A 22,287-nucleotide genomic window follows, 5' to 3' on the forward strand; every position below is an offset into this window, starting at 1 on the left:
ACAAGTTTGGCTTTCCCGACTTTTAGCAATACTCTTTCAAGGTCATGCAAAAGACAAAAAGGGTACACCCATTGTACCAATGTCGGGAATCAAACCCAGCCCTCAGCATTACACGTCAAGCACTTGATATTTTTTAACACATAACTGTTGTTTTGAATATCACAGCAGGAGAATTACACCCTTTGAAATTCATGCAAATCCCAGGACGATACTGAGGATTAGCAAAACACGAAGGCTGGGCCTATATTTTCGAAGCTCTCTTAGAACTGGCATACATTAGGATTAACTTATGACTATCTTAGCTCTAAGAGAGCTTAAAAAATATAGGCCCTGGTGTTTTTATTTGACATAAGATATTTCAAACCTTCAGTTCAGAACCAGTTCTCAATGCTTCATTTTTGTTACATGTTGGAATTGAATAAAACTGTCAGAAGACGTCATCATAGTAAAAACATTTGTCATGTTCAAGCCAGGACCAGATAAAATTTCTTAGTCCTCTGAACTAATGAACTAATCTAAATAAAACAACTGCTTTGCTAAGGCTGTATGAACAATGACAAACATAACTTTTATTGTTGGGTATATATGTGCCGTACCTGTAGAGAGTCTGTGAGTGCTGATGATAATATGGTCAAATAAACTGACAAGGCTCAAATATCGAGTACAAAAACCTTCATGTTGCCAGCTCTATATGCAATGGATGACGACAGATTCCTTGCATGTTGACACATCAATGTTATAAATACTAAAAACATATCCTTCCTGGCATCCTTCACATTCACACAGCCGACCTTGACCTTGACCTCTGACCTGTCACACATTGTAATGCATGGGCACTTCTGGGGTCACAGGGTCATAGTGCAGAGGGCACATCCACACCAATGGGTGACCTGAAGCAAGAAATCATGATTAAATGAGCGTTACTTATTTGAAGATGGATATTCACACGCAACAGCTGCTATGTCCTCTACTACAGACCTCCAGATAAACTGTGGAAATTGCTCAGACTATATCACTATAACACAATTAATTTGGAGCTGCTTGCATACAAAGAAGTAAGAAAATAATTAAAAATCCACTTGTGCAAAAACACAAAGTTAAATAGCCAAAAGTATCCCTGTCACTTTAACTTGACATACTTTTACTCAATGAACAGAAACAGACATAACACACCAAGTCTACTGCAGTTGATGCATACAAAAGGCACTAGTCATAGAAAGACAATGAGTGAGTGAGTGAGTTTGGTTTTACGGCACACTTAGCAATATTTCAGCTATATGGCGACGGTCTGTAAATAAGCGGAGCCGATATAACGTTAAATTTGCGGCAATATAACCACTGGTATAAGTCCCCAATTCGTCAAACACAGTACAGTTATCCCCATTCTAATGCAACTCGTTTTACGCTGTTTCTTCATGAAAGAAATTCATTATGTAAACCAGGTCAAAGTGTTTCTAGGTCAAAGGTAAATTATATCACTCCTTGAACTTACACCATCGCAAGAAAAAGTAGTTCCCTTTCAAACTTCAAAACGTTTATTATGTGCACACTGACTAAATCTGACAATGATGAATAAATTATTGTGTTATAGCTAAAATGGAAGGTTATATCATGAAACCGCCCTTTAGTTATCAGAAATGAGCGGGCCGCTGCAAATGATAATGGCCCGGTGATTCCTCAACTACGGGCCACTATCTGTTCTGTTGTCAACACGCTCAATAGTGACGTCATAAATCTTGTTTCATGATCTAACAGTGTTGGGTCAACAGCCCCTTGCTGTTGTTTGAACTTACAATTAAATTTATGATACTGTTTTGTCTTTTTTAACACAAATTCCACTCATTTTAGCGGGATAGGGGAGTTAAACTGACCTAGGGCTTCTGCAAATGACAATGCCCTGAAAAACAGTGTTACCCCCAATAGTGTAGGGATACATTCAAAGGTTTTGGTGAATCGGTTTTCAAATTGCGACCATATATGCTGGTTATATGGTCGGAAATTTATAGCATTGACCAATCAGAACTCATGTTACATACTAAGTTGGATTAGAATGAATGACTGAATGACTGAATGACTGAATGACTGAATGACTGAATAATGAATGAATATGTTAAGATTCCCAAATATCATAGTTATGCTAATGAAATAATAAAGCAAGAAAATATATGTTTCATATAAATGTATATAAATTGTGAGAACATTTCTCTCAGTACACAGAGACCATAAACAGTGACAAATATCGGTAATATCACTACAACAGGTTCTTAACGATATCCTTCAGTTAATGTAAATACTTTGAGAATTCTATGACAGTATAATGCCATGCTTTTTCATCAATATTATAGTCATCGTCCTGAAGAAAGAATGCTAGCTTGACATGCTCTTCCTTCATCTTTGAAGGCTGAACAAGAATATGATAATTTGCTTCAAAATGATCCCTTTTGAATGGAAAGACAAAGAGTTACCTCCCTTACACAGAAACGGTAAAGTGCTTGTTAAGTGTGATACAATCTTAGAGAGCTTCTTTAATTAACCATCATGGCCCACTTGGGCTTATTCTGTCCTGGGATTGGCTCACAGTCTAAACACAGCCACAAAAGTAGTGCTTGAAATTAAATGAGATCCTCAAGTCAGGGATTGTCTGATCGCACATACCATCAGCTATCAAAGTTAAGGCCTTTTAGGGGTGAAACGGTACGCTCTTACCATGGTACAGTATGTATTACAGTACAAGGCCTTTGGTTCAGTCCATTACAGGCTGATATATGAGATATGATCACAAAGCAGAAAACTGACATGAGCCAAACCTTACATTGTTTAAAAACATGGAAAAAAATATCCATAATCTTTGTAATTTTGAATGAACCAAACTTGTCATTATATAACTAGATAGAAATGATGGTACGAAAACCAAAAATACCGAAAGCACTACGGTATATTGTAAACCAAATGTCACTGTGTTCTTTAATCTGATTGGTTGAAAAACATGATCAAATTGTATTCGATTCCCGGAAGTTCGCTGTGTATTAATACATACAAACATCGCTCACACCATTGTATCGTTACGTCGTCAGCTGTGATGACGTCATTCAAATCATAATGTGATGTAAAGTCCGAATGACATCACAAATGAGCAGTTCAAGATGCTACCATGGAAGACAGCCTAAACGGCCGGCTGATGACATTTCACTGCTGTACCCGTACTCGATGTCAATGAGTGCAGACACAAAAACGTGTGTGGACCTTTCAGTTTACTTTTGTGTTTACAATGTCGATAAACATCATGTGTTGGCCAATTTCCGGGTGCTATTGAGTATTTGAAGCACGGGAATATTTCATTTAAAACCTCCGACTGATGCGGGGCGGTGGGGTAGCCTAATGGTTAAAGCGTTGGCTCGTCACGCCGAAGACCCGGGTTCGAATCCCCACATGGGCACAATGTGTGAAGCCCATTTCTGGTGTCCCCCGCCATGATGTTGCTGGACGTTGCTAAAAGCGGCGTAAAACCAAACTCAGTCAGTCAGTCAGTCAGTCAGTCAGTCAGTCAGTCCGACTGATGCTGTCCGTTCCAAATGAATTCTCGTGCTTCAAATACTCAATAACACCCCGGAAAATAGCCAACACATGATGTTTATCTTCTTACTGAACGAAGACTAATTTCGCGCTACACCATTTGACGCTAAGGAAAAATCATCACCCATCAAATTTAAGGCCTTTTTAAGAACTTTTCTAGGCCCAAACAACACTTTGACTGACTGACAGAGTTTGGTTTTATGCAGCTTTTAGCAATATTCCAGCAACATCGCAGCGGGGAACACCAGAAATGGGCTTCACACATTGTGCCCATGTGGGGATTCGAACCCGGGTCTTCGGCGTGACGAGCCAACGCTTTAACCACTAGCTACCCCACCACCCACATATTTTATAATGTATGTTTCCTGTAAAATCATAACTTGAAAAGTTTTGTTACCTGAGGGCATTTTAGGGCAAATCACAGCCAATTTAGGGCTTTTCGATGGCTAACTGTCCAAATTTCTGGCTTTTTCCAGACTGTTTGAAACGCTATACATCTTTATATGTACAACAAGTACAAGTTCCTGAATCTTGAACTGTCACTATAATGGAGTTGACAATATCCTACGACTTTCCTGCTTAGTGCACATTCTGAAATCACAACATATTCAGGACGACAGTGTAGTACGTACCTCTACCAAACACTTCCTGGAACAAAGCCATCGTTGATTTCTTCTGACGACGTGGTCCCTCTCGCTTCACGTGCTCTACAGCTGTTTCATCATTCAAAATTGACGATATCTACAAGTAAAACATTTATATATTGTCGGTACCAGTTTTCTAGACGTTGGGCCAGACCAAGTTTATTTCTTGTTTTACAGATCCGCCGGTCATATATTTTCAAAAATAAGAAGAAAAAAAAAGAAAAAAAATTTCCCCTGCTCAAAAAAAAAATCCTCATGTTTTTATTGGCAAAAAATGTAAACTTTCAACAACAAAAATTTTGGATTGTTTTTGCCCCAAATACACTTAATAAATTGCCAAAAATAAAATTCTTTTAGTATCTAAAAGGAATATTACTGTGACTGGTTATTTTTATTTCTTATTTTTTTCCCTCCTGCCTTTGGGTTTTCTGAGGACAAAACTCTGTAAAACAAGAAATAAAATTGGTCTGACCTTACTGCTAAAAAAGAATCAATTGGATTTACCATCTCATCTCTTATCATATATGATAATGACAGCATTTGCGTGACAGCAGTGAGTGCCAGCTGAAGAGATGACGAGATTTAATTTGCAATTTACCAATGAAGATCTGTGTTAACTCGGTCTTCAGAAACGGGATAGGGTTGTCAGACTCACTGACTTGGTTGACACATGTCATCATATCCCAATTGCATAGATCAATAATCATGCTGTTCATCACTGGATTGTCTGGACCAGACTCTATTACTTACAGACCACCGCCACATAGCTGGAATATTGCTGAGTGCGGCGTAAAACTAAACTCACTCACTCACTCACTCGAACAACTCTTGACAGCTTCTCTGACCATGGGATTTTGTACAACCCCATGATAAAAAAAAATTAAAAGATATTACTCCTTTATTGAAAGGGATATATTTTACCTCATACAATACACAAAACTAGTTATCAGAATATGTGCGGCGTAAAACTCACCAATTTGCAAGTTAGGGCTTACTGAATGAGTTATCCTTTACGCCGCTCTTAGCAATATTCCAGCTATATCACGTCGGGGGACACCGGAAATGTGCTTTACACATTGTACCCATGTGGGGAATCGAACCGGCGTGACAAGCAACGCTTTAACCACTTGGCTACCCCACCACCCCAGAAGTAATTAAGGACTTACCTGATCACATCCTATTGCTATAACAAACAGGCCAAATAGGATGGACTCTATGACCAGAATTATGGAATGCAATCTGAAAGAAAATATTCATCATCAATTATCATCATATATTGATCAGGAGTTCAACCCAGTGATTGAGGAAGTCCCTAATTGTCCTTTTTCAGAAAAAACATGTATATTTTTTATTAATGAATTTAAAATTTAAGCTTGGTTTTGTATTTGTTTTTTGTAATTGTATGTTACATATGCTCACTGGTATATTTAGGATAAATGAATTGAAATACCAAAAGGTCAAGGGAGGTAACTCTCACAATTTGATATGGCGGATATTTTCAACTGGGGTGGGATCCACTATCCAGGCCACTATCACCATGGTAACAGCATAAACACTTGCCATCCCTGGAAACAAAACAAAACATCCAAAATAATAAATATTAAAAAAAAGCTTGTTTTTGTTTAATCCAAAATCTAAACCTGTGAAGATCTGTGTTAGAATTGGTCTTCAGCAACCCATGCTTGTTGCAAAAGACGACTAACGGGATCGGGTGGTCACCATTTCAACCAATAGCCTGATTTTATCAATTTGTAAAATAAAGATTATCAATTATTTTAAGAGCACTTACCTACATAAAATAAAAACTGAATAAAAAATTTTTGGTTCATTTCTCCAACACAGTTGTTGATCCTGCAAGACAAACAGACAAAATCAGAACCTGCAACATGAAAGGGTACACAAGAAAATCGGTTGGCACTGGCTACACCAAAACGTCACTTCTATGATAACGGTGTTAGTAGCTACACCGAAATGTAGCTCATATTAATCATAAAGAAGTTGTATATCCATAGAACTCTCCCGTTGCTCAGCAACCAGTTTATGCAGATTTTCTGGCATTTCCTCGTTGGCTACAAATACAGAATGTGCACAAAGCCCAATGCTTACATGTTTCCCCTTCTTAATATCCCATCTTACTGGAATGTCATTGAAAACAAATGATTTCTGATTAATTCACCTGCAAAAGGGTACAGAATATGAAATAGGAAAATAAAAGTAGTACCAATAAAAATGTAATTTTCTGAATAAAATAGATATTTTATACTTATCCTGACTCATGCTTATTTGCTTGTCTCCTTCCTCTTGCTAGGGCGAAGAAGGAGAGAGTGAAGCATGTGGGAACGGTGGCGCCACAGTTTCCCGCCAAAACGGATCAAGGGATAACTCTTGGTGAGTAGTGATTTTACATCTGTTTTTATTGAAGGGAGCTTCAATAGGAGATACAAGTGTTCCACTAAGTTCGCAAGAGGAAGGAGACAAGCAAATAAGCATGAGTCAGGATAAGGGAAAATTAACTGATTTAATCAAACAGTCAAAACAACATTTGCTTAATAGTAATACGTCTTTACCATGGACAGTGATGGTCCATTCTTCCTATGCATCTACGACAGACACGGCAGTGGTGAGCTCGCGGCGGCCGATACGTCTCGCACTTCATGCACACAGTCCACCCGTCACCCTGCAACACAGACACATCTTCATTTCATGGTGAGGTGCATTCGTGTGTATGTGCGGTTGCTGCTGCTTGTACTAGCCCAGACTTAAGCTGGTTAAATACTAGTGGTAGCTCATTGAGATACCATGCCGCAGTTAAGCATGAATAGTAGTGTTAGGAATTGGTTAAAATCTCATAATTGATGATTGGTTCATTACAAGCGATCAATCATCGAAAATAATTGGTTAGCGTCATTTATCAGATTTTCCTGGTTATGTTTGTTTGCACAAAAACATAAAGAAAAATCATGTAGTTCTTTTGTTTTTTTCACAAATTGCTCAACTTTAAAAGATGACTAGTATGTCAGGAACATAAACTTGGGGGTCTTTAAGATAAATTCAATCATGACTTGGACGAGCTAGTAGTGCTCATGAAATGTAACAGACAAAAGCAACCGTGTGAAAGCCAACAAGTGTTCCAGAATTGTTTGTGTTCGATTATGAGAAAACATGATCGATTGCTTGGTCGTTTAGTCACTGCGACCAATCTTCGATTATTTCAATTGATCGGACCACCACTAATGAATAATATACCCCACTCAGACACATTATACTGACTCTGAGCCGACCAGTCTTTGTTATATTCATTACTGTCGAGAGCCAGGAAGGACCAACAAGTACCATATTTTAACGTCTGTTGGTATGACATGGCCGGGGATCGAACCCGCTTTGATCTTCAGTGCCCCATGCTTGTCGTAACAGGCGACTAACAGGATCGGGTGGTCAGGCTCGCTGACTTGGTTGACACATGTCATCATATTCCTATTGCATAGACCGATGCTCATGCTGTTGATCACTGGATAGTCTGGTCCAGACTCGATTATTTACAGACCGCCGCCATATAGCTGGAATATTGCTGAGTGTGGCGTAAAACTAAACTCACTCAGTTCAAAGATGAAAGAGCTCATGGTAGACATTAGAACGAATACACTATGTGGCGAATATGATACGTATCACGAATATTGGGTAACGAATATGAATAATTATTCACGAATCCAATATTGTAGTTAAGTGATTGACGCACAATATTAATTGCCCATGTTGACAGTGTTAATTTGTCACAGCAATAACCAGTCATCTCATGACACTCAAATTTGGTATGTAATAGTTATAGATGACAGTACCATGTGCGGCCTTGGCAAACTAACATGACTTGCGGTACTACAAGGCTAGTACATAATGCATTCTTGCATATCTCATTTTGAAAAAGGACATAAGGGTTCAAGTAAAACACTCCGTTAAAAAAATTGTAAGTATTCATGAATATTCGGTTCTGGTGACCACGAATAACGAATTGAATTCATGAAGGGCTACGGTTCGATTCACCGAATATGAGAGTGAATCGTTACAGCCTTAGTAGACATGGCAATTGATATTAATTTGAAGTGTTATTTACATTAGCAAAGATATCCATGGTGCTTCATTCAATATTAGAAGTTTTGATAACTCAAGATTTAAGAATTCGATTTGTATGATATTCATAAAATCACTATATTTTTTGCCTGAACCGTATCAATGTTTTGAAATAAAATCGAAGAAAACAGGTCTAAGAGTTTGCTTGCATTGGTCACGTCAACAAAAGCCATGACATTGGGTTTTACACCGCTTTTAGCAATATTCGAGGAATATCACCAGAAATGGGCTTCACACCAGAAATGGGCTTCACACCAGAAATGGGCTTCACACACAGCACGTGGAATCGAACCTGGGTCATTGGCACAACAAGCGAACGCTTTAACCACAATGCCACCTCATCTACCCTCATGAGTTAAGAACTTGATTTGTATGATATTCATAAAACTCGAATTTTTTCGCCTGAACCATATCAATGTTTCGGAAATAAAATCAAAAGAAACTACAGAGTAAACAGGTCTGTTATTTTGCTTGAATTGGTGACGTCAACAAAAGCCATTACATTTGTGAGTAAATGTGGTTTTATGTCGCTTTTAGCAATATTCCAGCAATATCGAGGCAGGGAACACCAGAAATGGGCTTCACACATTGTACCCATGTTAGGGATCGATCCTGAGCCTTCGGCGTGACGTGCGAAAGCTTAACCTTAGCTGCCCGCCCCCCTCCATTACATTAGCGATAATTCTATAACATAAACTGGGAAATATTTGTAATTAAAATTGGGGAAGTATTACCAACATCTGTTCAAGGTGGGTTTGCTGTTTAAGTCCACAACCAGCAATATTCCAGCGATATCGCGGCGGTCCGTATATAATTGATTCTGGACCAGACAATCCAGTGATCAACAGCATCAGCATCCATGTTTTTATTTGGGGTACGAAGACATGTCAACTAGTCAACAACAGCTTTTCTGTCTAAATCCCTGTCATAAGTGAGTGAACTGACAGGGTTTTACATGACGCTTGATTCCTGCGCATTTGACGCAACAATTTTGTAAACGACTCTCAAGTTATTATCATATGAGTCAAGCTTGACGCAAGTTTTATGGGTGGCCCTCACAATTCAGTTCAATAAAATCGATTCTATAAGCAAAATATAGTTGCAGGCAACGATGAGGTCTCCTTGGCTTTAGTTCTATCTATTGTATCTGAGGGCTAGATATCATCGTCCAAAACAGAGCCAGAACACGTGTTTTGACTGGCGACGGATCCTCCAAATACAGCCGGGGTCACGGGGGTCATGTACCTTTTAAGAAGTTCCGGAGAAGAAATAGTTCCCTCTTTAAAAGGCTGTATCTCAGTTGTTCTTGGGTCTACGTTCAAAACAATTAGTGTTCTGGAATCACCAAGACATCATCTACCATCTACCATACTTTTTGTGCAGAATTTGCACGTTTGGGAGCAAACTACTCAGAACACTGCTGAAAAACATGGCCAAACACTGAAAACAAAAATAACTGCCAAACGGTAGGTTTTAGCGACTTGACCCGTCCAGGCAAAATTGTTGGGAATTCGATTGTGCATCTGTACAAGAAATTTGGAAGTGTTGGAACGCTTAGCACTTGAGATATTTGCTGTCAAACGTTGAAATTTTGGAATTAATTTTGAATTATCTCCCTTTTGCTATTGGGCCAAGAGCCTAGAGATTTTTAAGGGGAATATCTAAACTTCGGTGCGCATCTGTGTGATTTTTTGTATGCCATTCGGAGCATTGGTTTAGGAGTTATGTTTGGTACAAAAATCGGCGGAATAATAAATAATAATGATAATCATAATCCGAACGATTACAATAGGTCTCCTGCCTAGAGGCAAGGAGCCCTAAATATGATATTGTTCAATGATAGTTTGACTTTTACAGAGCTGTCAGATTGTTCCAGAGTACTCAGACGAGACAATAATCCTGGCTGTGTGAATTGAACAATGCTGTAGTTTCATTTGGTGTTGTGACATAGACGGTTACATACTGAGAATGATTACCACAAAGAAATATTAAAATTTTCATGACTCCCAAATATTGAAAATGACTCCAAAAAATAAATTGTGAGTCACCATGACTCCCATTTTCTAAAGTCTGTGTAAAACCCTAAGCTGAGAGAGTTTAGTTTTACGCCGCTTTTAGCAATATTCTAGCAATATCACAGCAAGGGACTCCAGAAATGGGCTTCACACAATGTACCCACGTGGGGAACCGAATCCAGGTGTTCAGCATGACGAGCAAATGCTGTAACCACTAGGCTATCCCATCACTATAACAGGTACGTACCGAGTTCTTGGTCTGTTTTCCCGAGTGCATGTCCGAGAAGTCAATGCTGGTGGTGGGGAGGGGCACGACACCAGGGTCAGACATCACCGCCCGCATGTGAGATATCCCCAGCAGGAACAGAATTGTATTGAACGCAACGACGTGAACTGCTCCCCAGAAACTGCAAACAAAATGTGCACAGATGAAGAACAAGATATATATGCAAAGTTATATCTGACTCAAAACATTCTGTCCAATATGTACAGTAATTGTTAAAGCTTACATGCAACGCAAAACACAACTTTGCAGATTCTGATACCTTTCGGTTTGGACTTACAGTAACAAATTATCCAAACTGCAAATTCAACTTATAAAGTTGAAAAATAACGTGATGAAAAAATTTCCACAAAATCGGAGTTCAAATGATTCACTAATAATACCCCAGCTGGGGTTAAAAATGGTTTCAACAGCTGTGCTGTGCTGCGCTGCGCATATAGCGGACGCTCTGTGAATAGGTTCGTGCGGCTTAACCCTGGATCCCTATACACACACAAAGAGCCCTGAGCGTATCGGCAAATGAACCGCCCAATGAAAGTCTTCATTACACTTAAGTACACACCCATCCACTCTGACTGGGTTCGGTATCCCGGGTGCTTCGTTTGGAGAGGGAGTGAGTGAGTATGGCTTTACACCGTTTTTAGCAATATTCCAGCAATATCAAGACGGGGAACACCACAAACGGGCTTCACGCATTGTGCCCACGTGGGGACTTCAACCCGGGTCTTCGGCGTGATGAGTGAACGCTTTAACCACTAGGCTACCCCACCTCCCCTCGTTTGGAGAGTAAACCCAAGTACAAACTACTGCATTTTTTATTCGCGATTGTACGCTTATAATTTTTATTTTTCATAATCAGCAATGTATATTATATGTCATGAATAAATGATAATTGTGTTTAAATTATGTTTATTTTGTTGGTTGCATCTAAACTTTAATGAACACAAGCAATCATTAGAGGAAGCCTCATAAACGGTTTTCTTCGAACATTCAAAGGACAAGTGGAAACATTATTTCACTCGTCCTCTGAGTTTGTAGCCAGTCCCAAGGTTCACAATGGTATGCCAAATTAAACTTCATTGTTGGCTGTGAAACTTTTTCCCAACCCAAAAATGGAAAATGATACAGATTTTAACTACGAGAGTGAGTAAGTATGGTTTTACGCGCTTTTAACAATATTCCAGCAATATCATGGCAGGGGACACCAGAAATGGGCTTCATACATTGTACCTATGTGGGGAATCAAACCGGGTCTTCGGCGTGATGAGTGAGCGCTTTAACCACTAGGCTACCCCACCTCCCTCGTTTGGAGTAAACCCAAGTACAAACTACTGCATTTTTATTCAGCGATTGTACGCTTATAATTTTTATTTTTCATAATCAGCAATGTATATTATATGTCATGAATAAATGATAATTGTGTTTAAATTATGTTTATTTTGTTGGTTGCATCTAAACTTTAATGAACACAAGCAATCATTAGAGGAAGCCTCATAAACGGTTTTCTTCGAACATTCAAAGGACAAGTGGAAACATTATTTCACTCGTCCTCTGAGTTTGTAGCCAGTCCCAAGGTTCACAATGGTATGCCAAATTAAACTTCATTGTTGGCTGTGAAACTTTTTCCCAACCCAAAAATGGAAAAAGATACAGATTTTAACTACCGAGAGTGAGTAAGTATGGTTTACGCTGCTTTTAACAATATTCCAGCAATATCATGGCAGGGGACACCAGAAATGGGCTTCATACATTGTACCTATGTGGGGAATCAAACCCGGGTTTTCGACGTGACGAGTGAACGCTTTAACCACTAGGCTACCACTACCCAAACTATGGATAGGCAACTGTAACACAGTCTGTCTGCAGTGACTCTGATAAACTAATTAATTATTTAATTAAATTAACAAATGTGCAAATTAACTGCATTATATCCTGTTTAACTTCCTTTGTCAATGTTAAACTGTCTGTCATTATCTGTTATTAGTACTAGTGTTGGGAATTGGTTAAAATCTCATAATTGATGATTGGTTTATTACAACCAATCAATCATCGAAAAAAAATTGGTTAGCGTCATTAATGAAATTTGTTAATGCACATAAAACTAAGAAAAAAACATGTAGTTCTTTTAGGTTTTGGGGCAAAATTTCACATCTTTAAAGGATGACTAGTATGTCAGGAACATAAATTTCTTGGAGTCTTTAAGATAAATTCAATCATGACTTGAGCTTGTAGTGCTTATGAAATGTAACAGACAAATCCAACCTTGTGAAAAATATTGTTTATGAAAACAAGTGTTCCAGAATTGTTTGTGTTCGATTATGAGAAAACATGATCGATTGCTTGGTCGTTTAGTCACTGCGACCAATCTTTGAGTATTTCAATTAATCGGACCACCACTAATTAGTACTAACATTAATAAAATATCAAAATGTACAGTTTCATTTCTGCAAATTATTACCACAGGGTCTAAAACAATTGAAAATATGGACCATTCTATTTGACCATTTATGGTCTCATGGCCCATAGCGCTAAATGTACTGACTATTTCCTGTAGAGTAGGCAGCAGAATTGTTACCATGGTTATGATTCTCTCGCCTATATCCCTTCATGATTTCAATCCATTATTCATGTTTAGTGATATCAAATATTCATGAATTTTTTATAAAGATGTGTTTTCACTGTAGGTGCTATTTAATAAAGGGAGATATGCAAAATCGAATATATCCAAGCCAGGCAGGATAATTTTCAACATGTGTATATTTAATTTCAAGAAATGTGGTCACTTGTCAGTGTGCAAAATAGTTTCCAAAAATGGCTAGCCAGTCGGGCTAGCTATGCCTGAAAGACACTAGTGGTGGTGTGTGGTCCTGTGCGAAGAGCTCAGGTCACAGTCAGTTGAAGTTAAGCAATGTCTGGCCTGGAGAGTCCTTGGATGGGTGACCGTGTTTGGCAGCTTGACTCCTGAGAGTTTCTAGGACTTCAGTCCTACCCCACAACGAAGCATAGGTGATACATGTGGTCTCACCTTAGGCAAGTGAGTTTGTTCAAAATTGTCTCTGTTCATCCAGCAGAAAATGGGTACCACAGAGGGACAATAGTGACATTGTTGATTTTTTAGTTTGTATGGCAAACACCCAAACTGACATATCAAACAAACAAGGTCCCAGTTAGTTTTTCGATGCAATACAAATTTTCAGCTTCAAAATCTGTTTTACAACAGAAGTACATATTTATATTTATTACCCACGTGGTCAATGAATGGGTATTTGCATACTAATCTCGTACGTCACACGAGTGTCGTATCGCGTTGACCTGTGTCAAAACGACTTGACCTGAGATTCTAACGATTTGATTGGATAACCGATGACCTCTCAATTAGGTGACGTTGTGACGGAACTACTTTTTCATTCATAACAAACACGTGAATTCATTCATTCTACAACTTATATGCATTGTGGGAATGTAAACATTGCTGAGTCGAACTGAGGCATTATATGCGTCAAAAAACATAAACGCAAAGTTTCCACAAGCGAGGTTAGCCGAGTGAAGCAGCTGCAAACTAAGAAACGGGGTGCTACGGAGCAGTTTAATGTAGGAGGCTGTACGAGGCGATGACAACTGACATGCATCATGACGTCAGTTACCAAGGGGGCAGACGAGCAAGGCGTAGTGACGTCATTACAGTGTGACAGCATGCAATAAGTGTACTACAGAACAACATTCTTCCGCACCCTTTTTATGAAAGGTTTGAAACCATAACAATACCAAATATACGCTATTTTGTCAATTTAATGTATGTAAGATATGGATGAAAAATAAAATACCACACTCGGTCTCATAACATACGAATTATACGAAACTCATGAGTGTCCTTCTTATGGTATCTGACCGAGCGAAAGCAAGGTCAGAAACCATAGGAAGGACACTCGATTTGTATAATTCGTACATAATGAGACCTCGTGTACTATTCTCTACATATAGAACTAGTAACTTCTGTTGATCACTGGATTGTTTGATCCAGACTTGATTATTAAAAGACTGCCGTTATATCGCTGGAATATTGGTTAAACAACAAACCAACCAGTCTCATAATAACATTGCTTAAATTGCTGAAATGAAAGACTTGGGTTATCCAACTAGTATTCAATAGCATCATAATATTGGAAACCCAAGTTATTTTACCTTGATCATCATATACTTTCAGCACATCAGAACAAGCACTTGCATATCGCTTTCAATCCATGGACAACAATCTATACCAATACTTGATAAAACATGTTAAATATTCAACACATACACATGGTCATGTTTGAAACTGTTTTAGTGAGTTTAGTTTTACGCCGCACCCAGCAATATTCCAGTTATATGGCGGCAGTCTGTAAATAATCAAGTCTGGACCAGACAATCCATTGATCAACAGCATGAGCATCAATCTGCAATATGGGGAACCGATGACATGTGTCAACCAAGTCAACGAGCCTCACCACCCATCCCATTAGTCACCTCTTACGACAAGCATGGGTTACTGAAGATCAATATTCTAGCTCTGACATTCACGGGTCTGAAACAGTTTTAGATAGAAATAAACATTATAAATAAGGTTTAAAAAACCTTGAATACATGAAATGTGAGTGAGTTCAGTTTAAACTTAATGCCACTTTTTTGCAAAATTCCAGCAATATCAAGACAGGGGACACCAGATATGGGCTTAACATATTGTACTCATGTGGGGAATTGAACCTGTGTGGTCTTAGTGGTCCCCTTGAGTTAGCAGTAACCATGGTAACATGCCCTTCACATTTCCTGTCAAGAATGTCCGAGGAATATCATTGTATGACCCTCATGATGCAATTTTCCTCTACATCACTTCTATACACCTGTGGCAGTGGGGTAGCCTAGCGGTTAAAGCGTTCGCGAAGACATGTGAACAGTGTGTGAAGCCCATTTCTAGTTTTACCCAACATGATATTGCTGGAATATTGCTAAAAGCAAGGTATAAGTAAACTCACACACTCACTCTTTACATTTGTACTGACTGAATGCAAACTTCTGCATTGTGCACAACCCTGTCACTAACATTAATAGGATAACAAATATCAATCAGTTAGCACACTTCATAACCAGTTAGAAATGCGCACGAAGCTGAACACATGAAGAGATTTATTCAAGTATTCTAGACAGGCATACAGAATAGAGTATTCTAGTATAATTACTACTCTGAACAGAAAAATTATAAAGTGTCACTTCAACAAAATAGCATAAGTCTTATCCTTACCATATGATGATAATAACAAAGCAGTGTTCTCGAATAGCGTCTGACCCTCTGACAAATCCGGCAGATTCGCCAACGGTCAGACAGAAGTCTACAACCCGCCGGCCCCAGTGTCTGACTGTATATTTCACAATGACTTTGACTGAAGTTGTTTTATGTGACACATGACACTTGTTTGCTGTTTATAAATCTTATGTTTGTTAATAATTTCAATGTCAATTATAAGAAATATTAAATCTGAAATGTGTGTTTAGTTTTATTCCATGGGTCCTGTGCATTTTCAATGGGTCAGACAAACATCTGAAACTTACATGACCCTGTGACTTTGAAACCACAATCATGAACACTGACATAGGAAATGGTTTCTAATACATGCAAATGGTAATTATAAGGTGTTAGATTTCCAGATAGGGTACTGTTTGTTTCTTACATGTCCCATTATGCAAATATTCAAAGCAATTACTGACCAAAGATGCATGTAAACTGCTATCGGTTTCTGAAAAAAACATGAACTGTGTTGTTTGACTGGTAACATTTGGGCATGTAAACACATTCAATGAAAAATAGGGTCATATAAAACAGATTTCCCTTGCAGGGTAAAGACGAGTAATATCGAAAACAACCATTTCCCACACAATTAATTATAGTCACGGAAAGTGAAGATTCAATACGATACATGCATTCAAAACAGTAACTCGAGGTATGACAGATGACTTCACTGACGATTGTCGACGGAACAGATCAAACGCCGACCGTGAATCAACACGTATTTAAAGGCTCGTTAAGCGCCATAAATATCATCATTTGCAGAACTCACGTCTCAGACATCGAAGGAATGACCAAATGTCGAACGACGACATAATCGGCGTAAAGAACAGCGATGTAAGTAATTATTATGCAGGTGATACCACACGGATCTGACCGAAACACAACCATGTTGGATTGAACTCGCACTAGTCGCGAATGCTGGATTCTCATTGGTCAATATATCATGAATAATGTCGTGCACGAATCAGAGTCACCTCCCTTGGCCCCATAGTAGGTATTTTACTGCCGCATCAAAGTATAAAATGATACACAGGCGTACGGTCCAAAACAAATAAAAGGCTGGTACTGCAATCACGATTTGTATGTGCGCGCGTGTTTGTGTGCGTATGGGTTACTGTGTGTTCATTTGAGCATTATTTATTTAGTTCACAATTACGAACGTTTTCATTAGTGTTAAATTCATGGCATGGCAGATGAACTATAATATTATTATGAGAGAATCGGATGATTCCGAACCTTTTTGTAGCACTCATAGGCGAGAGCCGCGATTGGCCTATAGTATACAGTATAGCTCAATTAATCGTTAATTTCTGGAATCGGAAAATCAGAAAATTCACACGTTGTCTGAAGTCCTGGAAATATCAATATTGCTAAATGCGTCGTTGATAACTTGTATGAAGTTAGTTAAGAGATTGTTCTCCGTGTGTAGATGAAGATTGCATACACTTCAATAAACGTTAAAGGGTGAGTGAAACAGCTTAGGTTAATGCCGGTTTTACAGTATTCCAGTTACGTTACGAAGTGTAAACACATGGTTTAAATGTTGAGGGGAGACCAGAGTCTGTGCAGATCGCAGACGTTACCGCTTTGGTGAAGCCAACATAGATGGTTTTGGAGCTTACAAACCAAACAACAAACTTAGGACGTACCAGGACTTGAACCCATGATCATAGGTATCTGGCTTGCCTAAGGGAGACAACTCCGCACAGTGAATTGAGGCATTCGTGACCCACTCGTGTTATTCCGGGACAAGCCGAATACCGAATATAATATAATATAACCGATAATATATATAATAATATTCTTGCAGGTTACGGAAAGGGGCGAGTGGTGACGAATGTGAATTGAGGCGGCTAAGTAGACTGGGCTACTGGTCTGTCTCACAATAACTGAACCACATTATTTTCCCTACTGCATAAGCCCTGTATGCAAAGCTAAAGCCGTAAATGAAGCAAATCTAGATTTCCTCAGGTTCTGAATCTCTGGTCTCCCTGAGGCTCCTTTTCAATTTAAATGGGTTTGTTTGTTACTATCAAAATTATATATATTCAGAGACTAAGCGTTAGTCTAATTGGTCCGCCCGTACCGCGTGTCCCGGCCTGGTTCCAAGGGTCTGCTGCGCATCGACACAGGCTGCCCGTGTCCTAACAGATTATAGAATAATTAGAAGTGAAAATCTGTGAGTGTTTTTTTCTATGACAGTAAGACATATATAACTGACGACGCCTACCCATTCGGGCGGCTGTGGGGGCGGTAGTAGCCTATCTCGTCACCCCGAATACCCCGAATACATGGGTATTATGTCTGAAGCCCATTTTTGGTGTCCCCTGCCACCGTGATATTGCTGGAATATTGCTTAAAGCGGCGTAAAACTAAACTCACTCAATCTGGCTGATGGATTCACGGCAAGCTAATGTTAGTGAACGCTATGTATCTTAGCTAGTTCACGGCTTACCCTTCATATTGAACATCCGGGACCTTCCACGCCGAGAGACAGGTTTGATTGACAGGGGATAGTTTATTGCAGAAACACTGGTGTTTGGCGCTTGTGCACTGAGTAAAGGGAATATAAGCATGTATCACGTGATTCAGTATAGATTGAATATGGATGCGACTCACGCAAATAAAATGCACCTGCGTACTGATGTGGACGAAATGATAATAAATCTTGGAGATGCGGGCGTCTGTTATCGATTGTGACCGTAACATCTTGAAAAATCCAGTGAGTTTCTTGAAAGTGTTTTCTTTGTGAACTGAGAATTATTAGAGTGGAACAATCACTTGTTTGAGTGAGGTGAGGTGAAATGATGTTTAACGTCGTTCTTGAGAATATTTCGCTCATATGACGTGTGTATGTGTGTCTGCTTGTACTAGCCCAGACTGAAGCTGGTTTTATAGTGCTAGCTCACTGAGATACCACGCCACAGTTAAGCATGAATACCCCACTCAGACACAGTATACTGACTCTGAGCCGACCAGTCCTTGTTGTACCCATTAATGCCGAGCGCCAGGCAGGGACCAGCAAGTACCATATGTTAACGTCTTTTGGTATGACGTGGTCTGGGATCGAACCCGCGACCTTCCGCTCTCCGGGCGGACGCTCTAACCACTACACCACGGAGGCGGTCACTTGTTTGAGTGAGTCAGTGAGTGGTTTTACGCCGCTTTTATCAGTATACTAGTAATATCACGGTGATGGACACCAGAAATGAGCTTCACTGATTGTACCTAAGTGAGTCAGTGAGTTGACTTTTCCAGCAAAATCACGGCGGGATACAACAGAAATGGGACCCATGCGGACATTCGAACCAGCGTCTTCGAACCAACTTAAACCAACTGGCTCCTTGCTGGTTTGACTGCGGGTTCAAAACCTGGCCAGTCGGACTCAAGAGAGTAGAGAGTCAGATCCGTTTGACGTGCAATCAGAATTCAAGCTTGATACACTAGATTTGACGGGATATATCTTTTAATATTTATAACCTTCGGAAGTCCCATAGTTCCAACTCAGTCCGTAAAGTTAAAGGTACTCCTAGTTTCGAATACGTCACTTCCGGTTTTGGAAGACATATTTTGGTATGACAGTTTACTTCATTGTTACACAATGGTGTTACTGCGTCAAATTGTCAACAGAAGCTCATAACATTGTACATTGGCGGATCCAGGAGTTTCATACAATCGGTTATAAAACCAGCTTGAGTCTGGGCTAGTACAAGCAGCCGCACATACACATACACACGCATGCACGTCGTCATATGAGCGAAATATTCTCAAGCACGACGTTAAACCCAATTTCACCTCACCTCATACAATCGGTAACTTTCAGGAATGTAAACTCGGAGGCAAGAGTTAATCTGAAATGATGGTTTTGTGTATGAATTCGTGGACTGTTTTCATTGGTAATCTCGTAAATAAATCCTGTTATTTGAACCAGAAAAAGAAGTGAGTGAGTATGGTTTTACGCCGCCTTTAGCAATATTCCAGCAATATCACGGCGGCGGGGGACACCAGAAATGGGCCCAGAAAAAGAAACGCCACCAAGCAGTGAGTCGAAGTGCACAGAATTTACAAGAAGCTTGGCATATTTGAGAAATCATACCAGATGAACACTTTAAAATGCCAGACAACCAGATGGTTATCATTTCCACGCAATGTAGTCGTCACAAGTGCAGAGGTCAGAAAAAATAATACTCTATTCGTCGTTCTAGAACATGTTCCACATGTCGTGAGTGATTGGATGAATTTAGTTTTACGCCACACTCACCAATATTCTAGCTATATGGCGGCGGTCTGTAAATAATCGAGTCTGGACCAGACAATCCAGTGATTAGCAGCATGAGTGAGTGAGTTTAGTTTTACGCCGCACTCACCAATATTCCAGCTATATGGCGGCGGTCTGTAAATAATCGAGTCTGGACCAGACAATCCAATGATTAGCAGCATGAGTGAGTGAGTTTAGTTTTACGCCGTACTCAGCATTATTCCATCTATATGGCGGCGGTAGCATGAGCATCAATATACGCAATTAGGATACGATGACAAGTGTCAACCAAGTCAGAGAGCCTGACCACCCGATCCCGTTAGTTGCCTTTTACGACAAGCATGGGTCACTGAAGAACTCTCAAAATCACAGCCATGGTTACTGGTGGACCCAAGGGACGCAACTCTCTCTAGCATATGGAATATTGGTGAGTGCGGCGTAAAACTAAATTCACTCGCTCACTCGTTAGCCTGTGACAGAGTTTCTATATTGACTGCAACTGAGTTTGGATACGTGAGTGTTTCTGGCACTGGTGCTCACGTGAACAACAAACCGAAAGGATCCATTTACAGATGACCAAGTTACAAAGTTACACACTGTAACCGTCATGCATTTATATAATGGATTTGCAGTTAAAATGGGGCGGTGGGTTAGCCAGGTTGTTAAAGCGTTCACCCATCACGCCGAAGTCTGGGTTCGATTCCCAACATGGGCACAGTGTGTAAGGCCATTCCCGGGGTATTGCGGGAATATTGCTACAGGTGGCGTAAAACCCAACTAACTCACTCAATCACTCACTCAAAAAACTGTATTTTTGGCTTGGTTTGTAGATGTAAAACCACCTAGCCTGTCGATGTAAAAACGGAGATATTTCACATATTTTATTGACGCTTCTTTTTCAGACCCTAGCGTGTGGCAGCCTTATTTCTTTATAAAAGTTTGAAAACTTAGCAAACCTATATGATGGGCAAGGTGTAAATGGGCCCAGTTGCCCGAACACCAATTAAACTTTCAATTATCGTCTGCGATATACTTTGGGCAGTGATCATTAAGTACACTTCGGTGTCATGGTGGAATCTTCTGAGATTCCTTCACGTAGCTACTGGATCATCAGGGAGTACGGATGACTGATTCCCAGGTTGAGAGTCCTACTGAGGCACGATCACCCAAAACGTCTTCCGACCCGTGGTAGGCACGGATGACCATTTCATCGGAGGTGAATTTTGCCAAAGAGAGTTGCGTCCCTTGGGTCGGTCAGAACCATGGCTGTGTCCGAGTCTCGGATCGCCCCGATTGACAGATCATCCCATCACCCGTCTTCTCATCAATCGCCCATTTCTTGTGTCCCGCGAAGTAATATTGCTAAAAGCGGCGCAAAACTAAACTCGCTCACTCACTCGTGTAACCATACAAATCACCGGGCATACGAAATACCACACGCGATCGCTAGACTTCATTTCATAATACTTAAGGGCCCATGGGGTAGCCAAGTAGTTAAAGGGTAAAGGGTAAAGACCCGGGTTCGATTCCCCACATGGGTACAATGTGTGAAGCCCATTTCTGGTGTCCCCCGCTGTGATATTGCTGGAATATTGCTTAAAACGGCATAACACCAAACTCACTCACTCTTTGGTGGACTATTTGGGTTGTGTACAACAATGGGGAGGTACAAATATTCCAAGATATCTACCAAAATACAACTCTACGACTTCACTGTGACTCGTTTGTATCTGATTGAAATGGATATTTTGCACATACGGTGATGGACATTATTTAGTCATGTACACTGAATCACGATTTTTTAATGGGTACTTGAAGCTGAGGATCCGATATGAAATGACACAAATGGCTTCCCATTTCACTTAGCGTTCACTGGTCTTCGTTAGAAAAAGACAAAAGGTCAAACTGGTACTGATGACGCTTGAAAGAACTTGGTATAAATGACATTTCAAATAACGTCAAATATATGGCCAGCGCACATATATGTTCTTATGGTTGGTAGTTTGAAAATTTTAATTTGATTTGAACAGATTTAACTTCAAGGACAGTGTCCTTGTTGATCCCGAATG

The 22,287-nt window shown here is 39.8% G+C and overlaps 1 protein-coding gene across 1 annotated transcript; it reads right to left on the reverse strand.

Moving 5' to 3' along the window:
- Positions 1-504: 504 nt before the first annotated feature.
- LOC124256825 (palmitoyltransferase ZDHHC3-like) lies at positions 505-16,854 on the reverse strand. Its single transcript, XM_046690793.1, has 8 exons — positions 16,730-16,854; positions 10,605-10,764; positions 6,785-6,894; positions 6,007-6,068; positions 5,695-5,782; positions 5,384-5,456; positions 4,206-4,314; positions 505-890 (listed from the first exon to the last, which is right to left on the reverse strand). Exons 1-8 carry the CDS (start codon positions 16,846-16,848, stop codon positions 814-816), a joined length of 798 nt encoding a protein of 265 aa, XP_046546749.1. The 5' UTR covers positions 16,849-16,854; the 3' UTR covers positions 505-813.
- Between the last annotated feature and the right edge of the window lie 5,433 nt (positions 16,855-22,287).

Source organism: Haliotis rubra, unplaced genomic scaffold (assembly GCF_003918875.1).
Source record: "Haliotis rubra isolate DU_JTF1 unplaced genomic scaffold, ASM391887v1 Scf64, whole genome shotgun sequence".
NCBI classification, from domain to species: Eukaryota; Metazoa; Mollusca; class Gastropoda; order Lepetellida; family Haliotidae; genus Haliotis; species Haliotis rubra.

What these genes read in the sequence shown, in the direction of transcription:
- LOC124256825 (XM_046690793.1), bottom strand. Translation starts at nt 16,848, where the DNA reads ATGGTTGTGTTTCGGTCAGATCCGTGTGGTATCACCTGCATAATAATT. An exon ending in TAGCAATAGGATGTGATCAG is followed by an intron (nt 4,315 to 5,383) that starts GTAAGTCCTTAA and finishes TTTTACTTGTAG; the next exon opens with ATATCGTCAATTTTGAATGA. An exon ending in CCAGGAAGTGTTTGGTAGAG is followed by an intron (nt 891 to 4,205) that starts GTACGTACTACA and finishes TTCTTGCTTCAG; the next exon opens with GTCACCCATTGGTGTGGATG.